Source organism: Triticum aestivum, chromosome 7B (genome assembly GCF_018294505.1).
Source record: "Triticum aestivum cultivar Chinese Spring chromosome 7B, IWGSC CS RefSeq v2.1, whole genome shotgun sequence".
Taxonomy (NCBI): Eukaryota; Viridiplantae; Streptophyta; class Magnoliopsida; order Poales; family Poaceae; genus Triticum; species Triticum aestivum.
In genome coordinates, this window is record NC_057813.1 from 316,518,327 (window position 1) to 316,541,516 (window position 23,190).

Below are 23,190 nucleotides of genomic sequence, written 5' to 3' on the forward strand. Positions count from 1 at the left end.
TCGACCCTAAATAGGAAAGCGCGCTCGTTGCTTTCCTGCGGGCGAACGTCGACGTGTTTGCGTGGCAACCGTTTGACATCCCCGGTGTTCCCAGGAAAGTAATCGAGCACCATGTTGCCGTCTGTCCTCATGCGCGGCCCGTCAAGCAGAAAGTCAGGAAACAGGCATTGGAGCGCCAAGAATTCATTGCAGAAGAAATCAAGAAGTTGGAAGCAGCAGGCCTTGTCAGAGGAGTGCTCCATCCCACGTGGTTGGCCAATCCTGTAGTCGTGCGTAAGGCAAACGGGAAATGGAGGCTTTGTATCGACTTTACCGATGTTAATAAAGCTTGTCCCAAAGACCCATTTCCCCTGCCGCGCATCGACCAGATTGTTGACTCCACGGCCGGATGTGACTTGCTTTCATTTCTTGATGCATATTCAGGGTACCATCAGATCTTCATGGCAGAAGAGGATGAGGAGAAGACCGCATTCATCACCCCATGTGGCACATACTGTTTCGTACGGATGCCTTTCGGTTTAAAGAATGCTGGTTCAACATTTGCAAGGGTAGTCCATGATGCTTTTGAGCCGCAAATGCACAGAAATGTGGAAGCCTACATGGATGACATAGTGGTCAAGAGCAAGGACAAGGCGACTCTGATTCAAGATTTAAACAAAACCTTTGCAAGTCTGCGCAAGATCAACCTCAAGCTTAACCCCGAGAAGTGTGTGTTTGGAGTCCCTTCCGGCAAGCTTCTCGGGTTCTTCGTGTCTCAGCGGGGAATTGAAGCCAATCCCGACAAGATCAAGGCCATTGAGCAGATTGAAGCACCAAAGCGCGTCAAGGATGTACGAAGACTTGCCGGTTGCATGGCTGCTCTCAGCAGGTTTATCTCTAGGTCTGCTGAGCGCGCCCTGCCATTTTTCAAAATTTTGAAAAAGGCAGGTCCAATGAAATGGACTCCGGAGGCGGAGGCTGCGCTGCAAGACTTGAAGAGATACCTGTCCTCCACTCCAACACTTGTCGCACCTAAGCCACAAGAAAAATTGCTGCTGTATATAGCGGCAACTAATCAAGTGGTTAGTGCTGCATTAGTCGCGGAGAGGGAGGCGGATGATGAGCCAGCAACCATGGCAGATGCATCCAGCGACAAGCAGGGGACTTCGCCGACAAGCTCTAATCCCGACAAAGATGGATCTGCGCAGGAGCATGAGAAGATGCAGAAAAGGATGGTGCAGCGCCCAGTTTACTTTGTCAGTTCCCTTCTGCAGGGGGCTAGGTCAAGGTACTCTGGTGTGCAGAAATTGCTTTTCGGCCTTCTCATGGCCTCGAGAAAGCTGCGCCATTACTTCCAAGCACATGAGATCACAGTCGTCGCTCGTTTTCCGCTGAAGAGGATACTGCAAAATCCAGAAGCAACGGGCAGGATTGTCGAGTGGGCACTGGAACTGTCAAGCTTTGGCCTCAAGTTTGAGAGCACTTCGACTATCCAAAGCAGAGCATTGGCAGAATTTATAGCAGAATGGACGCCAACACAAGATGAAGAAATTCCAGAAACGAGCATCCCCGTCAAGGAAGCAAGCAAAGAGTGGCTGATGTACTTTGATGGTGCCTTCTCGCTGCAAGGCGCCGGTGCGGGCGTACTGCTTGTTGCACCCACCGGAGAGCATCTCAAGTACGTAGTCCAGATGCACTTTCCCAAGGAGCAAGCAACGAACAATACTGCAGAGTATGAAGGTTTGCTTGCCGGTCTGAGGATCGCAGCAGACCTTGGGATCAAGAAGCTCATTGTCAGGGGTGACTCACAGCTTGTCGTCCGCCAAGTGAACAAGAATTATCAGAGTCTGTTGATGGAAGCTTACGTTGATGAAGTGAGGAAGCTAGAAAAGCACTTTGACGGCCTACAGATGGAACATGTTCCAAGAGCTCAGAATGACATTGCTGATGGCCTGTCGAAGTGCGCTGCACTTAAGTTACCTGTGGAACCAGGGATCTTTGTGCTCAAGCTGACTCAACCATCTGTAACGCCATCAACTGGATAGAGCAAAAAGAGGAAGTTGATTTCTGGTGACTATTTTCCGGCAGAGCTCCCCGAAGCCGCCGCCAAGAAGGTCATCAAAATCAACACCAAGACTGCTGAGGAGCAGTCTGCTCCGGCAGGCCCTAGGGTTTGTTCCGTTGAAGCAGACGCTCCCGAAAAGTTTTGCTCCGACAAGCTTGCCGGGGAACATCAAGCTCCGGCAGAGCCACAGGTTCTCGCCGTAGAAGCGGATGTTCCCACAGCAGCAGATGTGCCTTTAGTACTTGTTGTCGAGCCGCAAGCTCCAGCATGGGCACAGCAGATTGTCCGTTTCCTTCAGACAGGAGAACTTCCCGAAGAGCAAGAAGAAGCGGAAAGAGTAGCCCGGCAGTCAAGTATGTACCAGTTTGTCGACAGCACACTGTACAGAAGAAGACTCAACGGTGTGAAATTGAAGTGTATTCGCCGGGAAGACGGACAAAAGCTGTTGGCAGAGATACATGGAGGCATATGTGGTCACCACATTGGCGCAAGAGCACTTGCCGGCAAAGCGTTCCGGCAAGGTTTCTTTTGGCCGACAGCCCTCCAGGATGCAACTGCACAAGTAACCAAGTGTGAAGCATGCTAGTTCCATTCCAAGCAGATACACCAGCCAGCTCAAGCTCTCCAGACGATCCCTTTATCCTGGCCATTTTCGGTCTGGGGGCTCGACATCCTCGGCCCCTTTCCCCGAGTTGTCGGGGGCTTTGAGTACTTGTACGTTGCAATCGACAAGTTCACAAAGTGGCCGGAAGTGGAACCAATGAGGAAGGTGACAGCACAGTCAGCAGTCAAGTTCTTCAGGTCGATTGTTTGCCGTTTCGGGACCCCTAACAGGATCATCACCGACAACGGCATGCAATTCACGAGCCGCACCTTCATGCAGTACGTCCAAGATCTTGGCGCCAAGATCTGCTTCGCTTCTATTGCTCATCCGAAAAGCAACGGTCAAGCGGAGAGGGCAAATGCTGAAGTGCTGCGCGGGCTCAAGACCAGAACTTTTGACAGGCTGCACAAGTGCGGAAAGAACTGGATTGAGGAGCTGCCGGTGGTTCTTTGGTCAATCAGGACGACGCCAAATCGAGCCACTGGCCAGACACCTTTCGCTCTAGTCTATGGAGCAGAGGCAGTTCTCCCCACAGAACTCGTATACGGGTCGCCTTGAGTGCTCGCTTATGATGAGCTTGAGCAAGAGCAGCTGCGACAAGATGACGCGCTGCTCCTTGAGGAGGACCGTCTTCAGGCTGCTGTACGAGCTGCTCGATACCAGCAAGCTTTGCGCCGCTATCATAGCCGCAAAGTTAAAGCCAGAAGTTTCGAGGAAGGCGACCTTGTTCTTCGGCGCGTTCAGTCCGCCAAGAATTCCAACAAGTTGATGCCGAAGTGGGAAGGCCCTTACCGGGTGAAACGAGTCACTAGGCCTGGTGCTGTCCGCCTTGAGACCGAAGATGGCACTCCGGTGAGCAACTCCTGGAACATTGAGCATCTTCGTAAGTTTTACCCGTAGGGCGCGGTTGCCGGAACCTATTCCGGCAACCACCTTTTGTACAAGTCTTGCTGATGTTGCATGTAATCCTTTGTACAAAGCCGGGCGCAGATCCCGTGCATAAGTAAAGCTCATGTGCTCCGCACATCTTGTCAATTTCATGCTTTCTACTTTATATTTGCATGCATTATCTGACACTTTGTGCAGCGCCTACCCCCGGTAAGCAATAACGAGCCGTAAGGCTCCATATCTTTATTTTCTCTTCTTTCTTTTTCTCAAAAAGGAAAGCAAGGTTCCCCCGCACACAAGTTTGCCGGGGGGAATGGAGAAGATAATGGTGTGGGCCGGGCCAGGCATCGCTCAAGGAAGTTTCGCCTTACCAGAAAGCAAACGACAGAAAAGCTAAGTTGCCAAAGTTTGAGCAATCAGTTTTAATTTTTTTAAGTTATCTTCCTCGAACGACCATGCTTTGTATGGAAAACCTGTGCGCAGAGGAACCAACTCGTAGCTAGTTGCGCCCTTACTTTGTTTCGAGTCCGCTCAATAACTTAAGTGAGCTGCGACTAGTTGCGACAAGGTTTCTTGTCGGAGGCGGTACCGCCAGCAGGCTACTGATGTCCCGCACTCAGCGCTCGCGGCTAAGGCACCTGCGCCGACAAGTTCCCTAAAAGCGTAGGGTAAAAACATACAAAGGAAGGAATCAAGTAAAGGAAATAACATAGCAAATCTCCACCCAAAATAGAGTTATATTACAAGATAGCTTGTCGCAGCTCTAACAGATGGTTCTCATGACATGACTAGCAGCGACAAGGAGAAAGAGAAAACGGGCGGCCTAATCTACGCGATCACCCTCAACCCTCTTGATTCCGCTCACCTTGTCCACAATGGGTGCGACAAGGGCCTTGAGCGCTTCCAGATCAGCATCCGGCGGCAAGGACTTGAGGACGTTGGTGAAGTTGAGGCCTGGGTTGCGGAAGGCCACCTTCATCAGCACCTTCTGGAGAGCTCCTGCGCAGATCTTGCACGACTCGTTGGCCAGCTGCTTTGGGATCTTCTCCCTGAATCGCTGGAGAGCCGTCGCCACGCCTTTGAAGAACAAGCTGAGCTTGGCGCTGGGTTGGAGGTGCTCGTCGGAGGAGTACCCGAGATCCTCCATCCCCAGCTGCGCCAGCTCCCCGTCGATGGCGGCGGCAAGATCCACAAGACCCTCGGTCCAGTGCTCCACAGTCTCCCTGAAGGCGTCGTGGGCGGCAGCAGTACTCGCCAGCAGCGCGTCGTCGGCCTTGATCTTCTCCGACAAGGCCACCTCCCGCTCCCTGGCGCCGTCCAGTGTCTGAGTCAAGGTAGCCAGCTTCAGCTCAAGATCCGCATTGGAGTCCTTGGCGGCGCTAAGCTCCTTGCTCCTCTCTGCGAGAAGGCCCTGCAGCTCACCATGAGCGGCATCGTCCTTCTCGCGCTCATGCTTGAGAGCGGCAAGCTCCTCGCCGCTCGCCCTGAGATCAGCCTCCAGCTGTGCTACCTTCGTCTCTAGCTCCTTCTTGGCGGCCTCGGCAGCTGCGGCGGCATCCTTTGCTTCCTTGAGAGCCCCGCCAATTGCTTGCTCACGCGCAGCAAGCTCCTCCTCGTGGCTGTCAAGGTTGACCTTGCGCTGCGCCAACTCTCCTTCCTGCGCAAATAAATCTTCGGCAACAAGCCGTTGCTTCTCTTCAACTTCAGCCTTCTCGAGGAGGAAGGCTTTCCGCTCCTCGAGAAGTTGCTCCCGCTCCTCCGCCAGGGACCGGAGAGCTTCCTGCCTGAGACCCCGGAGCTCCTCAGCGCGCTTCTCAATATCCACTCCCGCCCTCGCGACAAGTGCTTCTCGGGACGCCGGCTTGGCTTGTCGGGTGCGGTAGAGCGACAACAGCTTCTGCAGCAGCCGCTCCTCCTCAGATTCGTCGCTGCTGCTGCTTGGCGCGTCGACTAGCGTCAGCCCAGCGGAGGCGAGCACTTCTCCGTCCAAAATTTCTCCTTCGACCGGCGCCCTGGAGCTTGACATCCAGGGGAGCTTGATGAAGATACCGTCACCGGCCTTCAAGTAGGCGCCGGGCTGGGGCTCTTCGGAGCCTGGCGCTGCAGCATCGGCGGAGGGATCGGCGGTCGGCGCAGCGCCTGGCGCTCCTGCGGCCTCGGGGCCGTCAGTGCGATCACCGGATCCCTCGCCAGCTTCTGCGACGGCAGCCTTGGCGGCCTCTTCGCCGGCGGGATCATCAGCGCCGGCCTCTTCTTCGGTGGCGGCGGCGTCGTCGTTGTTGCCACGCGCGTTCTCCTCGCCGGCGGCCTCGGTTTCCATTGGCTCCGCAGCAGATGGATCTGACGAACGGAAAAAGAGAGAGAAATCAAGCAATTATCCAAAAAGAAAATCAGAAGAAGAAGAACCCAAGGGAAGTTTTCAAGCAAAAGGGTTACCTGTGCTGGGATCTGCAGTCGTGGTCTCAACCACCGGAGGATCACTGGAACTGTCCCTTGCCGGGGAGTTGTCCCTTGCCGGAGAACGCTCCCTTGCTGGGGAAGCCTCCCTTGGCGGTGTAGTCGAAGTAGATAGCACTTCGGGAGCAGCTTCCGGGCACTCCTGGTGAGGCTGCTCTGCTCCTACACGAACCAACAATCAGATATCAGTAAAGAAAGAGCAACCATGCACGCCTGACAGCAGGAAATAAAACCATATACTTACGCTAGGGGCTGCGCTGAGGGCTGCTTTGAGGAATGGTTGCCGGGTCCGACAAGGTGGTCTCGGACATGTCCTCTGCCGTCGCGGTGGGGTCGTCCTTGGCTCTCTTTGCCGCTCTCTGGGCCAGCATCCTGAAAAGGAATAGGTTCAGAGTAAAAACAAGTTAGATACAAGACAAAGCAACAGAATCGAAGAACTACAAGAATAGCGAAATCTTACTCTTCTTCTTCCTCGTCGGAGCTGGCGCGGAGAGATCGAAGTCCGGCTCGCCTCCGGTGCGACGAGGCGGAGGAGTAGGCTCCCTTGTCCGCTTGGCAGGAGCAGTGGCGGTGGACCGGGAAGACCCTGCCCCAGTTGCCGCAGCGGCGTGAGGCGCTCCCGCGGCAACAGTGCTTGTCACGGTAGAGCGTGTCGCGCGGCCCAACGGCTGTTGACCCGTCTGCCGCCCCGCTACGTCCGAGGCCTTGCGGAGACGCCTTCTTGGCAGGGCTGGGGGCTCCGCCTGTGACAAGCTGTCCGAAAGTTCGGGTCCGACAGGCTCTCCCTCGCCGGGCTCGCTCGGCTCAGCTTCAGGCCCGGCAAGCTCTTCCTCGCCGACGAACTCCTCTCGCTCGGCAAGGCTTGCCGCCTCTGCTGCCTCTGCCTCCTCCACGGTGAATCCAAACACGCCCGCGGCAGCGGCTGCTGCCGCCTCTTCTAGCCTGGTGGCGATGCGCTGCATCTCATCATCGGTGGTGTCGCAGGTGAGGCTCTTCTGCTCATCAGCGCGGACCGGCACTTCTACCAGGCCGTCAAAGAAATCCCGCATGACGTCGTCTGCAGGCTCTTGCCAAGTCGGGACGATTCCGTGCGAGTCGCACAACGGCATCATTGCACGGATGCGGTTGAGCGAAGAATTGTTGCACAGCGGAACGACATCCCGCGGCAACATGAACGGATGCTGGGGATCGCGCTTGAACAGCTCCAGGAGCATCACGTCCAGCTCCAGAACAGTGAAGTTCAAGTTGAGGCCCGGGCGCAGCCTCATGATATCCGCCGAGTTCTGGAACTCCCAGGCGGGTCTTCCCCTCTCTTGCAGGGGGGCGATGCGACGACGAAGAAAATCTGCGCCAACTGCGCCTACAGTGAGCCCGGCAAGCCTGAGGCGAAGGATACGAATGACGGCAATCTTCAGCCTATCGTCTTCCGGGGCCATGTTGCTCCAATCGTTGCCACGCACTACTGGGGTTTGGCGCAGGGCGGTAAATGGCTGCGGGTTCTCCTCGACAATCCAGCACCACTCTGCTCTCCATTCTTCCCATTTGCTGCGGAGGTCTCCCTCCAGATAAGCATCCTTCTTGCCAGTTCTCGAGATCCAAGCGATTCCGCTGGCAAGGGGCTCTCCTCTCTCGACTCGGGGCATAAAGAAGTGGCGGAAGAGGGCTACGTTTGGATGGACTCCGACAAAGTTTTCGCACAGATGTGCGAAAACTGCCATGGTCAGGACAGCATTGGGGGTGAAGTCAAGGAGGCGGAACCCGTAGGTGTTCATGATGTCGCAGAAAAATTCAGAGTAGGGCGGGCAGAGCCCGTAGTAGAAGAACAATGCAAAGAAGGGATACCCATTCGGAGCCAGTCTCGAAGCGGTAGCCAGGAGTACCTTCGTGCGCGGATGCGCTCGCGTCTCCGTCGACCAGAAAAGGTAGTAGTACTCCCTCAGCTCCTTTGCGTCAAGCTGAGGGGGGAAGATGGCCCACTCCTTTCGCAGTGCCGCGAGCCGCTGTGCCTCGGCCGACTTCACGCCCTTCCCCTTGTCGGCTTTCGGAGCCATGGCGGAGGTGGTGGGGGAGATCGACGGCGTTGGTGGTGCTGGTGACAATGGGGGGCGAAGCGCTACTCTTTTTCAGCTTCGGGAAGAAGGGGGGAGCGGCGGAGATTTCCGAGACTGGAGTAGCAACCGGCGAAGTGGGCAAACTGCCCCTGTTTCCCCTGCTTATAAAGAGGGAGGGGGCGGACGTTTCGCCCTTTCGAATAAAGAACCACCCACGATCTCTCCCACGATGCCGCATTCAACGCGTGCCGTTCGGGGAGGGCGCGGTGGATACGGAGTGAGATACGGCGTAACCCAGGCCGCGCGTGCCCGTGCCCTGTTTTGGGCCTGGCCCAACAGCGCTCGGCACCGTGTGTGGCCCAGGCCCGGGGGCTCCTGTCGGTGTACTAGAGTAGGGGTACCCTAGTATCCCGAACTTGTGCACAGGCAGTTGCAGCACCCCGCGGCAAGGCTTGCCGGGCGACCGCCAAGGTCCTCCGTGGTTCCCTTGGAGCCATTCAAGAACAAAGTATTCAAGCCAAGGAGACGAGGCCCCGGCAAGAGGAGCTTGCCGGGAAGGCCAACCAAGGCATTTCAAGGAACTTGCCGTGACGCGCCACGCGTCCCGGCAAGACCCGGTGAGCGACAAGCTTCCGGGCGCGACAAGACAACGGGCGCGGCAAGGCGCTTGCCGCGGCAGGTTATCACTCTGCACCCGCGCTCCAGCGCATCCACCAGCGTGTCGCCCTGGGGCCTTCCCAGGCGCGCGTGGCAGGAGGCTGAGCAGCCAGCAGTGCGAGGTGGCAAGCGACGCTGACAAGATTACCATCGTGGCGAACGGTGGCGTCCCTGACGGTCCTTTTCTGCATTGTTTGGGCGACACAGACGAGCATTTAATGCCTTTGTCCCCTGCCGTCAGGGTTAGGTAGGATGCACTGTGCAGGTAGATGTACCAACCGCAACTCCTTTTCCATTTTTACCCTCGTCTGCGTTGCGACCTGTCGGTGACCCCTTTGAGCATATAAAAGGAGGCCCATGCGCAACGTAGAAGGGGTTCGGACCCAGAAAATCACACACGCTCGGTCTCATTAGCAGCTAGAGTGTACTGTAGCACTCAGCGCTCTTGAACAAGAACACAATACAATCAGACAAGCAGCAGTAGGAGTATTATCTCTCCGGTGAGCTCCGATGCTGGGTAAACTGCTCGTGTGCTTCGCCTTAATCTGCTCTTCGTGCGATCTCCGCCCCCCCCCCGCCGAACCGAAAGGGTCTCGGTCCGCCGGTCCCATAGGTGTTCGTGGATCAGCTTCCCCGACAAATCTATTGTTGGATAGCAGAGATTTTCTTAATATAATTTTTAATATAGGCATTAGAATCATAATTTTCATAGCAATATTTAAGTGTGGCAAAATTGTCAAATTTGTAGAGAGTAGCATCATATTTCAATTAAAGAAGCAACTTCATAGGCACCCTTGAAAGTAACAAATTCTTCAATTTGTTCGATATCATAGTAACTATAAACACCATTGGCATAAGAATATAAGATTTCATTATCATTAAACTCACATAGGTAGGGAATGTGTTTCTTTGGGCCCTTTCTAGAGCAACAAGTAAAATCATATATTTCGCATAGATGACAAGCATAGAATAGCAAACAATTTATTTGATTCCATAGGAGTCTCCCCTTTTGGGACAACAGGCATGCACAAAATAAGCATGATCATCTATTGGTTTTCTCTCAACTAAACAAGTTGGGTTTTCAGCATGAGCACAAATGGATCGAAGATGATCCAAGTAGAAAACTTTAAGTGGATCCATATGTCTTTATTTTTCTGTATTTGTTTGATGACATGATTATGGCAAGCAAACAAGCAAACTAAAAAAGTAAAATATTTTTTATGTTTTTTTATGAGAAGTGGAGGGAGATGAAAAAGAGAGGCAAATAAAAAGGCAAATAAAAGGTAGAGCAAGTAGATGATAGTTTGTATGTGGGAAGCTGATAAGAATTTGATGATCTCTCCCTAGCAACAGCGTCAAAAATTATTCCTGCTACTCGTAAACTACGTCGGGATTTCCCCCTAGAGGAGGGATGAATTAGTACAGTAGAGATAAGTATTTACCTCAATGAGAACCAAGGTTAGTGAAACAATAGGAGAACCACACAAACCTTCTTTAGCAGCACCTACACACACAAAAGCAAATACTTGCACCCAATGCGGGCAAGAGGGTTGTCAATCCCATTGAACTCGTTACTTGAAAGGATTTAGATAGTGATAGATAGATAAATAAATTTTAAAACAAAGTAAAAGTCAATGAATTACAACAAGGTTTTTTGGTTTTTATAATATGGTAAAAGTAGACCCGGGGCATAGTTTTTGTAGAGGCTTCTCTCCCAGACACATAGCATACGATTGGTGAACAAATTACTGTTGGGCAATTGATATAAAAGCACATATTTATGATGTTATTCATGGCAATGATCATGTATATAGCCATCACGTCCGTGACAAGTAGACCAACTCCTGCCTACATCTACTACTATTACTCCACCAATCGACCACTATCTAGCATGCATCTATGGTATTAAGTTCATGACAAACAGAGTGACACTTTAAGCAAGATGACATGATGTAGACAAAGTAAACCCAATCAATATGAATAAACACCATTGTTTCACCCCTAATGTCAACAACACAATATGTGCCTCGCTACCCCTACTATCACTAAGTGAGGACACCGCAAGATTGAACCCATCACAAAGCACCTCTCCCATGGAAGATAAATCAATCTAGTTGGCCAAATCAAATGGATAGATTGGAGAGAAATACAAAGCTATAACGATCATGCATAATAAAGTTCAGAAAATACTCAATCACTTTCAATGAAGAATCTGATCATAAACCCACAATTCATCAGACCCAACAAACACACTTCAAAAGAAGATTACATAAGATAGAACTCCAAGAAGATCAAGGAGAACATGGCATTGAGGATCAAAGAGAGGGAGAGGGAGAGAGAGAGAGAGAGGCCATCTAGATACTACCTATGGACCCGTAGGTCTGTGGTGAACTACTCACGCATCATCGGTAGGCAGCAGGGATGATGTAGAAGCCCTCCATGATCGATTTCCCCTTTGGCAGAGTATTGGAAAAGGCCACCAATGGGATCACAGAAAGCCTCTCTGGGGGTTTCCCAATATTTGAGAATTTATAGAAGCGGAGTTAGGTCAGATGGAGCCACATGGGGCCCACAAGGTAACAGGACGTGACCTACCCCCAGGCACGCCCTGTTGCCTTGTCATCTATTTTCTTTGCTCTAGTCTCCTTCCGAAGCTTCTAGGGTCTCTTATGTCCAAAAAAAGTCGTTAAAAAAGTTTCGTAACGGTTGGACTTCGTTTGGTACTGATTTTCTGGAAAACCAAAAACAAGCAGAAAATAGCAACTCGCACTAGGCACTATGTTAATAGGTTAGTTCCCAAAAATGATCTAAAATAGTATAAAATGCATATAAAGCATCCCAAATTGATAATATAAAAGCATGAAACAATCAAAAATTACAAATACGTTGGAGATGTATCATACTCGAACTAAGTTGTGACTAAAGTTACCAGAATGGTCAAATTGCTGATCGGGTATAACATCCCAAAATTCTAAACTTTGGAATGTTATATTAAATAAATATTTATGCTTGTTTGTTTGATTGTTGTGAGGTTGATTGTGTGAAATTGAGTGAAATCTGAAACTTTTTTAAATATTGAATGAGAGGGAATGAAATGACTTTCCCAAACTTTCATTTTGCATTTTGATCTCCATGAATTCAAATTCATTTCAAATGCAAAACCCTAGAGTGAAGATGACATGAATTCTTGCATTTAAAATGAAAAGGGTTTTTGAAAATATTTGAATTTCATTTACAAACAATTCAATTCAGAAACTTTAGGTAACTCAATGATTTTCATGAGAGAGGATAAGATGACTTCTTCGAAATATATGAAATGGAGTTGGAAGTGGTGAGGATCATTTCGAAAGTTTAATAAAAACTTTCGAAGCTTGTCCGCTTTTAGTTGAATTTAAGCTTAAATTTTTTGTCTTATGATAAAAGAAATATTTGAGTGAAGGAAACCCGACCCTTCAAAATTAAGAGAAAGATTTGAAAAATCAGATTCAAATACATTTTGAAGTTATTGCAAAAAGAAAGTTAAGTATTTTATTTGGCCCAGAAAAATAGTTCATATTTTGCTATGCAAAATTCTAAGAATTTTGGTAAATAATGTGCCTATGATATTTTCTATTTTTATTGCTTTACATTTAGTTTTTCACTTCTGTCTTTATTTAAAGGAAAAACAGTTTTTTTAAAAGGCCAGCCACAGGCCGGCGCTAGACAACCGGCCCAGCCGGCGCTTTAGGCCCATAGCGTCTCTCACTCTCTCTCGCACCGAAGCGCTAAGTGCTCGGTCGACCGCTCCCCTCTCCCTCACCCCTCTGCCACTAACTCATGGGCCCCACATGTCATCCCCATCCTCTGCCTTTTTTTCGTGTTCATCATGGGAACAATATCCCGATGCAAATCCACTCGATTCGATCCGTTCATTGCCCCTCGCGCAATCCCGACCCCCTACAAATAATGCCCTACTCCTCCTCGTCCGATTTTCCGAAAAACCTCGGTCTCCCGTGCCCTAGAGCTCCATCCCGATCTCGCTGGAGTTCGCCGCCGCAAGGGCACCTTCACCGGTCGATTCCGTCACCTCTGCAGGTACCCGAGCGTCCATGTATCTCTTTTGATCCCTCTCTCTCAAATCCGCAGCTCCCTGAACTTTTTTTTCTCGCGCAGTTCCGCAAGGGAACGACGTCCCCGACGACTTTTGAATCTCGCCGGAGTTCGCCTCGCTCCAGCCGCTCGCCTTCGTCACCACCGCAAGCACCCGACGCCACTGACGCAACCTTCACCATCCCCGAGATCTGAAGTACCCCGTTGTACCGTGGCCCGACTCCGAGAGTCACCGGAGCCACCGTCCCCTCCACACCCGACCCCCGCGGCCATCTTCTCCGTCACCGATGACGTCCGCCACAGCCGTAAGTCCCCAACCCCTTCCACCCGTTCGACCTAAAATCTAGCGTCCAGATTATATCTGATGTGTTTTTTTATTGAACCGGTATCCTCTAATTAGCGAACGTCCGCCGTATAGCCTCTGTAGTGGACGCTTTCCGACCAACCACCCTGCGCCATGTTGCTAGGAAGAATTTTTCTTTTTATATTTTATTAGCTCTTGCCGCCAAATCCCCTAAGCCTCAGCCGTCCGCCCACGCTAAATGATCATAGCCACTCGCAGCAGGACACGTGGCACCTCTGCCACGGCCGACCGAAACTTAACGCTTTCAAATTCAGATTCTGATCTGATTTTTCTTTTATCATATCTTTAGTTCTGTCGATCCAAATTAGATGATTCTTTTTCCTACGGGTTCGTATTGATCTCATCTATCCAGTAAACCCAACCAAAAATATTTTTCAAGTTTTGAAATTTGAATTTGAATTGATTCAAATTTAAACTTCGTTAAACCATAACTTTCACTACTAGGGAAATAATTATAGGCAGGACATCAGTAGTAGCACTGGAAAATAATAGGCGATGCTGCTAATTAGCAGTAGCGCTCGTTCGGGGAAGCGCTACAAGTAATGCTTTAGTAGTAGCGCTGAAAATTGAAAAGGCACTACTACTAAGTGGGACCCAACGAGCCCATTGACGCTAGCTGTAGTAGCAGCACGGCCCAAAATACAGCGCTACTGCTAATATTTTAGTAGTAGCGCTCGCTTTGACAACACCACTACTGCTAATGGGCCCCACTTAGTTGTAGCGCTTCTCTTGGAAAGCGCTACTACTAAGCACCATAGCAGTAGCACTGTCTGGAAAACAACGCTACTACTAGCGTGGCTGCTGCCACCTTTTGACACCCTCCCGTCTCCCCCCTCCTCCCCCCTATGCCCTCTCCCCCTCCTTTCCCCTCTCCCCTCTCTAAGTTAGTTCTCCACCATTGTTCCCCTTCTTCTCTCTTCCCTCTACCTCTCTTCTCTCCCCATTAATGCCCCCCTCCACCATAATTCTCCTCCATAAATGGCCTCTCATCTCTTTGGCTCTCCCTCCTTCCATACATATAGATCTAGCTAACTCATCTCTCTCCCTCTCCATTAGTTAGCTAGAGTCATCTCTCCTCCCAACAACTAGATCTAGCTAGCTATTTAGCCATCCACACACTTTTTTCGTCCCTAGGTAGCGAAGGCCGGCCTCATCTAACCATGCTCGATCTCTCTCGAGAGATAGGTGAGTAAAAAGTTGTGCATTTCAAGAACGGGAATATGTGTGTTAGAGATATGGAGAGATTTGTGCGAGTGACATGCCCCCGTGTTGCTTATGTTTTGCCCAAATGTCGATTTATTTCCGTTCCGGTGATTTTTCGAGCAAACTCGATGTCCTATTTTTAGGCAAGGTCATGCGAAATTTTTATATGACTTTGATGCATGCATGAATTTTGTTTATAACCCTTTTGCTTGTTATATTGTGCAGCCGGTCATGAAGGTGAGTGGATCGAAGGTGGAGCGATACTTGCAATCCGTGGTGATGGACATGTATGCAAATAATCGGACTAAGATTAGATGTCCGTGTACAAGATGCAAAGAAGGAGTCCTTTTGGACCCTTTTGATCGTGGCACTTTGAAGGCGCACCTGCTAATGAATGGTTTCATGGATGGCTATACTCGATGGATAAGTGAAGATGATGATGAGGACGTCCACATGGCAGGGAGTAACGACATGGGTCTAGACGAAGAGATGACCGATCAACACAAAGACGATGGCGCCGGACATGGTGGCAAGGAAGAGTCCGGACATGGCGGCGGTGGAGAAGAGTTCGGACGCGGCGAAGAAGAGTCCGGACACGGTGAAGAAGAGTCCGGACATGGCGGAGAAGAGGTGGCGGTCGCGCGGCAGTCTTCGATGCTACTAAGTGCAGTCGTGCACGACCCTCGTGTTCGAGACCTCCTTCGCAAGAGTACGACTAGCGAGAGAGCTGCTTCTAGAGAGGAGGCCAAGCTGGCGTAATTTGAAGTAGACTCAAAGACTCCATTGTATGACGGTTGCGATCCCAAGGTGACCCGCTTGAGTTTCACGCTCGAACTTCTAAAGACGAAGGCCAAAGACAAATGGACGGATAAAAGCCTCGATGAGCATTTGAAGTATCTACATAATAAAGTTCTTCCCGTGGGGAACCTGTGTCCTACTAGTGTCGAGGAGGCCAAGAAAATTGTTTGCCCTTTTGATCTGCCGCACATTAGATACCACGCATGCATCAATGATTGCATCATTTATTCGGGGGAGCACGTAGAAAAAACCAGTTGTCCAGCGTGCAATGGTTCTCAATACAAGAAGGCAGGAAAGAAAGCTCCTCGAAAAGTTATATGGTACTTTCCGATCACTCCCTGTCTGTAGCGATATTTCGTAGATCCTAAGGAAGCAAAGCTCATGCGCTGACATGCAGAGAGGAAGAAACCCGATGATGGATATGATCTGAAGCCGAGACACCTCGCAGATGCTAGCTAGTGGAGAGCATTCAATGCCGTATATGGATTTGTTGCAGAAGATCCAAGAAACATCGTGCTTGGTGTGATTACCGATGGCATGAATCTGTTTGGAAACCAGAACACCAACCACAACACATTGTCGTCTTTGTATGGATGTACAGCCTCCCCCCATGGAAGTGTAACACCCCAGTGTCATGCTACAGTAACCCTCTGTGATTAAGCTAATCATTTACCCAAACAATGTTTAATCACCTTTGTCCAATATCCCATTTGAATTTCCAGTCAATTCAAATTCAAGTGAAGTTTGAAGTTGATCAAAAGTTGCCGGAAAAATGTTCATCATCTGTCAAAAATTCCATAACAATTATTTGTTAAGGAACACAACATCACTTTGGTGCAAAGATGAACATTAGCAATTATAACAGCACCAATTCAGCATTTTTAAATGCTATCCTATTTTTTAAAAAAATACCAAATGAATTCTTCTGGTTTCCAAAATAATTGTGGCACTGTCTATGATCACCAGGGATTTAATTGGACACCTCCCAAAATTTTGCTAAGTGAAATAGTTGGCCAAATAATTCCCTTTCTCTCTTTGTAAATAAAAAAAGGAAATAGAAAAGGGCCTAGCTACTACTGTGCACTTGTAGCCCATTGCTACAGTGCACAGCCCAGCCCACTCCTCCCCGCGTTCGTCTCCTTCCCCTGTTCACCCGACCGAGGCGCGCGCCCGTGCGGTCGCCGCCCGACCGCCTCGCCACCCCGCTGCTCGCGCCGAGGGGATAAGGCCGAGCCTCCTGGCCTCGTCAGCTCCCCACTCCCACTTGCGCCTCTCCTCCCCCAGATCCACCTTTCCCCTCTCCCTCACGCGCTCACTCCTCCCGAGCGCCACCGTCGCCGTGCTTCGGTCGATCCCGCGGCCACCGCTGTCCCCGGCCCTCTCCGACGAGTCCCCGAGCGCCCTCGTGCCCCGCCACGTCTTCCTCGACCACAGGACCAAGCCAGGAGCCCCCACAGCAAGCGCGGCGACCTCTTCTTCCTCCTCTGCTCCGACGAACGCCGGCGTCGAATTCGGCCACCTCGTGCCTGCCCCGAGCCCACTGAGCACACCTACAGGCGCCCAGTGAGCTCCTCCTTCCTATCCCTCTCTCCCCGTGCTCTTCCTCGCGCCATGGCAGCCTCTGCCATCGCCGCCCGAACCTAGCTCCGCCGCATAGCTCGCCGTCGACGTTGTAGTCGCTATCAGGCTCGCCCGAGCACAGGAACATGCTCAGGTCCCCTCACCGCGGCCGCTCGTGCCGCTAGATCCCATCCCCGTGGCCTCTGTCGCTCATCCCGCCTATGGCCGAACTCCGGCGGCCGCTAAGGTGCTCGTCGTCGTCGTATCGAGCCTCCCCGAGACCAACCGGTGGCACCTGGCGATGCGCGCCGACGCCAGCTCTCGAACGTGACCGAAAACGCGGCGAACCGTGCCTTGTAGCCGTTTTCCGGCCATCTCCGGCGGACTTCCGCCACGGGAATGGTCGCCGGCGTGACTCCGGTCGCCGTCCGACGTGCCGCTAACGCGACAACCCTAGACCACACAGCCGAGCCACTGCCACTGGGTCCCGCTAATCGTTGACCCAGTCAACTTGCTGACTAGGCGTCCCTGTGACGCTGACATGCGGGCCCCATCGCTTAATCCTCTAATTAAAATGTTTTAATAATTAAAAGTAATTAGTTTAGCCAATTAGGCTATGACAGGTGGGGTCCAGTAGCTAATTAACCTAGATTAGTTAGTTTAATACACTGTTAGGCTATCAGGGGCTGACATGTGGGTCCCACTGGACCCACAGGCTAGGTTTGACTTGGTCAGCCGCCCTGCTGACTGCTGATTTCGCTGTGACGTCATGCTGATGCAATAAACCTTTTTGTTAATTTATTTAATTTCAGAAAATGTTTAAAACTTTGAAAATTCATAGAAATTAAACCGTATATCAGATGAAAATGTTTTCTATATGAAAGTTGCTCAGAAAAATCCAACGAATCCGAATATGCGGTCCGTTCATCTGTCACATGCCTCTCGCATGCTGAACATGAAACATTCCCCCTCTGGTCATCTGTCTGACACAGGTCCGGTACCGGGAATACATTCCCGGTTGAATTCCCCCTTCACCTATATCGTGTAGCCATGCGTTAGGTCACACCCGGCGCAGCATATTGCCATGTTATGCTTTGTGATGCTATGTTTGCTTTATATTTACTGTTTCTTCCCCCTCTTCTCTCCAGTAGACCCCAAGACCGATGCTGCCCCTGTGATCGACTACGTCACCGACGACCCCTCCTTCTCGCCTGAGCAACCAGGCAAGCCCCCCCCCCTTTTGATCATCCCGATATCGCCCATTCCATTCTCTCATGCTTGCATTAGATTTTGCTACTGTTATTGTTTGCTCTTATTCTGATGCATAGCCTGCTTTTGTAACCTGCTTATTGTTACTTAAACTGCTTATCCTAAACTGCTTAGTATAGGTTGGTTAGTGACCCATCAGTGACCCCCACCTTGTCCTTGTTGCCCCTGCTTCATCATTGAAGACCCGGTCAACGGGATTGAAGACCAGGCCCCGGCACCGCACATCACTTTCCCCTTAGTTGCTCGACACTGTTGGGTTACTATCGAGTGCCGAGGGTGAGACCTCTACAGCACTTCTGATGTTAACCCTGTAGTGTAGCTATTCGGTCGTGGTCATCGAGGGTGATTCCGCCTTAACCACTTCCGATACGACTCTGTCGTGCAACCCCTCAAGTGTGAACCTCGGGGGTGATTCCTCTTACGTTCACCTTGATGATTTACATCGAGTGAAATTCACCGGGGGTGATTCCTCGGGTTTTCCCCTTGATGTTTGGACACACGGTTACTATGGTTACTATGACTTTACACTGAACCATGTTACTAAAGACGGGTCGACCCTGAGGGGTGCCCGCGCGAGCATAATTGCGAGTGATGAGGAGTCGGGTTGACCTGGAAGGTGCCCGTGAGATAATTACGAGGCGTGGCCGGGCATTCTTAGTCCTTGCCGCAAGTCCTCGAGACGGGGCAACGGGGTCACATCTTTCGTGAGTCTTTGCTTGTTACCGCGCATTCCCAATCCACTACGATTTGGATATTTGATCCGAGGGGCCTCTGGCCTGATAGCACTAACCATCCGTGGGCATAGTATGGGCGTTCTGCGTCGTATGCATCAGCCGAAGCTTAATAGACGTCAGCGACTGAGCGGCGTGCGCCGGGTTGGACTGGTTACGCCTTCACTTGTATAAGGGAGGCTAGGTCTGCTCACCGGCCGTGTACGCAACATGCAGGAGTTTCTGGGGAGATGGCCCATGACCCCTGGGGGCATAGGTTTAGTCCGGCGTGCTGACCTCTCTATTAAGTCTAGGTCGGATTGCGGCGTATTGATTGGCCGAGGCCGGGCATGACCCAGGAAAGTGTGTCCGGTCGGAGTTAATCAAGCGTGGTGGGTAAGTTGGTGCACCCCTGCAGGGAAGAAAACATCTATCGATAGCCTGTCCTACGGTAACGGACACTCGGAGTTGTATCCCGATCGATACAACTAGAACTGGATACTCATGATGAGAAATGGATTGAGATGAGAAATGGATTGTGATGAGAAATGGATAGTATGGCTCTAGGATTTCTTTCTCGCAGGGTGTCGAGAAAGGATCTCTGGCCGAGGTTGATAACACTACTACTACTTTACTTTATGCTACTCTACTCCCTCCTGTTTGCTACAAGATGGTGGTTTCCAGAAGATGCTAGTCTTCGATAGGACTAGGCCTTCTCTCGATTCTGGCATTTCTGCAGCCCAGTCCACATATACAGCCTTCCTTTGATAATGTTTCATATGTAGTGTAGTTCCTTGCTTGCGAGTACTTTGGATGAGTACTCACGGTTGCTTTGCTCCCTTTTTTCCACCTCTTTCCATTCTTATCGGATGCTGCAACCAGATGGTGGAGCCCAGGAGCCAGGCGACACCACCGACGACTGCTACTACCCTGAGGGTGCCTACTACCATGTGACGGACGCCGACGACCAGGAGTAGTTAGGAGGCTCCCAGGCAGGAGGCGTTGCCTTTTCGATCAATGTTGCTTTTGTGCTAGCCTTCTTAAGGCAAACTTGTTTAACTTATGTCTGTACTCAGATATTGTTGCTTTCGCTGACTCTTGTGTATTCGAGCTTATGTATTCGAGCCCTCGAGGCCCCTGGCTTGTAATATAAAGCTTGTATTATTTTAATTTGTGTCTAGAGTTGTGTTGTGATATCTTCCCGTGAGTCCTTGATCTTGATCGTACACATTTGTGTGTATGATTAGTGTACGATTGAATCGAGGGCGTCACAGGAAGTGCATGAAGACAAAGTACATACACATGAGCATGATGATTCAAGGGCCGAAACAATCGGGAAATAATATTAACCTGTATATGGGGCTTCTGAAAGAGGAGCTAGACACATTATGGAAAACACCGGCATGGACATGGGACGCCAGCAAAGGAGAGTATTTCTATATGAGATGATAGAGGCGAAGGTGTCCTGATGTTTTGATGAGATGGTGGCTATCGTTTTCTATGGGAGTCGACCTTGATGATCCGACTACGAACGTGCGAGACATCGCGCCTTAGCAATTGCTAAACCAACTTCTGAGGGGTTATTGACCACGTCGTAGCACGATCAACCTGTCCATGAGGGTCTATTTTCCTGCGAGCAAACGAAGAACAAGCAAGAAACTGAGATTGCAATCTGGATATTGTGAATATAAGAGGAAAACTTTATTAATGAAGGTGGGGTTCTGTGATGCCTTTTGTCTGGTCGTCGAACACAAACGAAGTACGCGAAGTTGCAGCTATGGCGAACTTTTAATCTAAACAAAACCCAAAGTCTAAATGACGCCCTAAGGGTTGTATATATGGAGGAATAGGGGGAATTTTGTAGCCCTTGGGGAAGGGGTCCTAAACCAACCCTATCTCTTGTTTCCCCACACATATGGACTAAAAACAGACTATACTCAAGTATTTCGAATTACATGGGCCTAGCCCAATAATAAGGTGACGCAGCACCTAGAATAGCCTATGGATGAAAGTTATGAAGTAGCATCTTGTATCCTTTGTCCAAGGCTTCATGCACTCATTATGGTGGCTTCAACGTCCTGAAATAATCACTTGTAACACCGTTCTTGTTCACCTTGCACATGCCATCATCTCCATGCTTGTTCTTGCTCCAAATGTTCATCCTTCTCCAAGCTAGGCCCTTCATTTGTAAGAAAAACTAATGTTTCCAATTTAGGCAGCATCATATTTTCATGAACATTAGAATCATTACCAAGAAACGAAAGTACCTGGTAATTTAATTGGCGTGCGCAAGCTCTAGTAATTGGTCTAGTATGTATAGCAGCAGGGGTTGTGGGTGTAACAATGGTATTGATGTCCTCATCATCCTCCCCTTCTTGAAATGAAGTCGTCCACGACGGAAGCTCATCTTCCTCACCCAAATAAGGCTTCAAATCTGCAATGTTAAAAGTGGGACTAACCCCAAAATCTGTAGGCAGCTCAAGTTATATGCATTATCATTTATTTTCTCTAACACCTTAAAAGGACCATCAGCACGTGGCATTAGCTTTGATTTGCACAAATCAGGAAATCTATCCTTACACAAATGTAACCAAACAAGATCTCTAGGTGCAAACACAACATGTTTTCTACCCTTATCTCCAGCAAGTTTATATTTAGCACTCACGCGCTCAATGTTTTCCTTAGTGAACTCATGCATTTTTAAAATCAATTCAGCATGTTGTTTAGCATCAAAATTAACCTTCTCTAAAGATGGAAGAGGCAACAAATATATAGGTGCACGAGGTAGGAAACCATACACAATTTCAAAAGGGCACATCTTAGTAGTAGAATGCAATGAACGATTATAAGCAAATTCAATATGAGGCAAGCATTCTTCCCACATTTTTTTATTCTTCAAACATCCCTAAGCATAGTAGACAATGTTCTATTGACTACTTGAGTTTGTCCATCAGTTTGGGGGTGACAAGTAGTACTAAAAAGCAGTTTAGTCCCCAACTTAGCCCATAAACATCTCCAAAAGTGGCTAAGAAATTTAGTATCATGATCTGAAACAATAGTATTTGGCACACCATGCAAGCGAATAATTTCATGAAAGAACAAATCAGCATCATTAACAACATCATCGCTTTTATGACATGGTATAAAGTGTGCCATTTTCGAGAACCTATCCACAATAACAAATATGCTATCCCTCCCGTTCTTTGTTCGAGGTAAACCTAAAACAAAGTCCATAGATATATCCTCCCAAGGAACATTAGGTACAGGAAAAAGCATATATAAACCATGAGGATTGAGTCGTGACTTAGCTTTTTGACATGTAGTGGAGCGAGCAACAAAACGCTCAACATCCCGTCTCATCTTTGGCCAAAAGAAATGTGTAGCAAGTATATCCTTCGTCTTCTTCACGCCAAAGTGTCCCATTAATCCTCCTCCATGCGCCTCCTGCAACAACAAAAAATGACGGAACTAGCCAGAATGCATAGCTTGTTAGCACGAAACACAAATCCATCGTTATCGGCGAACTTGTTCCATGTTCTACCTTCTTTACAATTCTGCAATACATCTTTAAATTCAGCATCATGCACATATTGATGTTTGATAGTCTCCAAACCAAATATTTTGAAGTCAAGTTGTGAAAGCATAGTATAGCAATGAGACAATGCATCAACAATAACATTTTCTTTACCCTACTTGTCTTTAATGACATAAGGGAAAGTCTCAATGAATTCAATCCATTTAGCATGTCTACGATTCAGTTTAGCTTGACTTCTAATATGTTTCAAAGATTCATGATCAGACTGTATAACAAATTCTTTGGGCCATAAATAATGTTGCCATGTTTCTAAAGTCCGAACAAGAGCATATAATTCTTTATCATAAGTAGAATAATTCAGACTAGGCCCACTCAATTTTTCAGAAAAATATGCAACAGGTTTGCCATCTTGTAATAACACACCTCCTAATCCAATTCCACTAGCATCACATTCAAGCTCAAAAGTCTTATTAAAATCAAGAAGTTGGAGTAAAGTAGCATGTGTCAACTTATCTTTCAATACCGTGAAGGCTTCTTCCTGTGCGGTACCCCAAAGAAAAGGCACATCTTTCTTTGTAAGCTCATTGAGAGGTGCAGCAATGGTGCTGAAATCTCTCACAAAACGCTTATAGAATCCAGCGAGGCCAAGAAAACTCCTCACTTGTGTGACCGTTTTGGGCTGCGGCCAACTCTCAATAGCTTCAATCTTGGCTTTATCAACTTCAATTCCCTGTGGAGTAACAACATAGCCAAGAAAAGATATCCGGTCGGTGCAAAAGGTGCACTTCCCAAGGTTACCAAACAAACATGCATCACGTAGAGCAATAAAAACAACACGTAAATGTTCCGAATGTTCTTCCAAAGATCTGCTATAAATCAATATGTCATCAAAGTAAACTACCACAAATCGTCCAATGAAAGCATGTAAAACTTAGTTCATTAATCTCATGAAAGTACTAGG

General features: G+C 49.2%; 1 protein-coding gene across 1 annotated transcript; it reads left to right on the top strand.

Annotated features, from left to right (window-relative positions):
• The first annotated feature begins 12,517 nt into the window (after nt 1–12,517).
• LOC123161083 (uncharacterized) lies at nt 12,518–15,998 on the top strand. Its single transcript, XM_044578935.1, has 3 exons — nt 12,518–12,775; nt 12,854–13,095; nt 14,583–15,998. Exons 2-3 carry the CDS (start codon nt 13,078–13,080, stop codon nt 15,114–15,116), a joined length of 552 nt encoding a protein of 183 aa, XP_044434870.1. The 5' UTR covers nt 12,518–12,775; nt 12,854–13,077; the 3' UTR covers nt 15,117–15,998.
• Nucleotides 15,999–23,190: the final 7,192 nt, after the last annotated feature.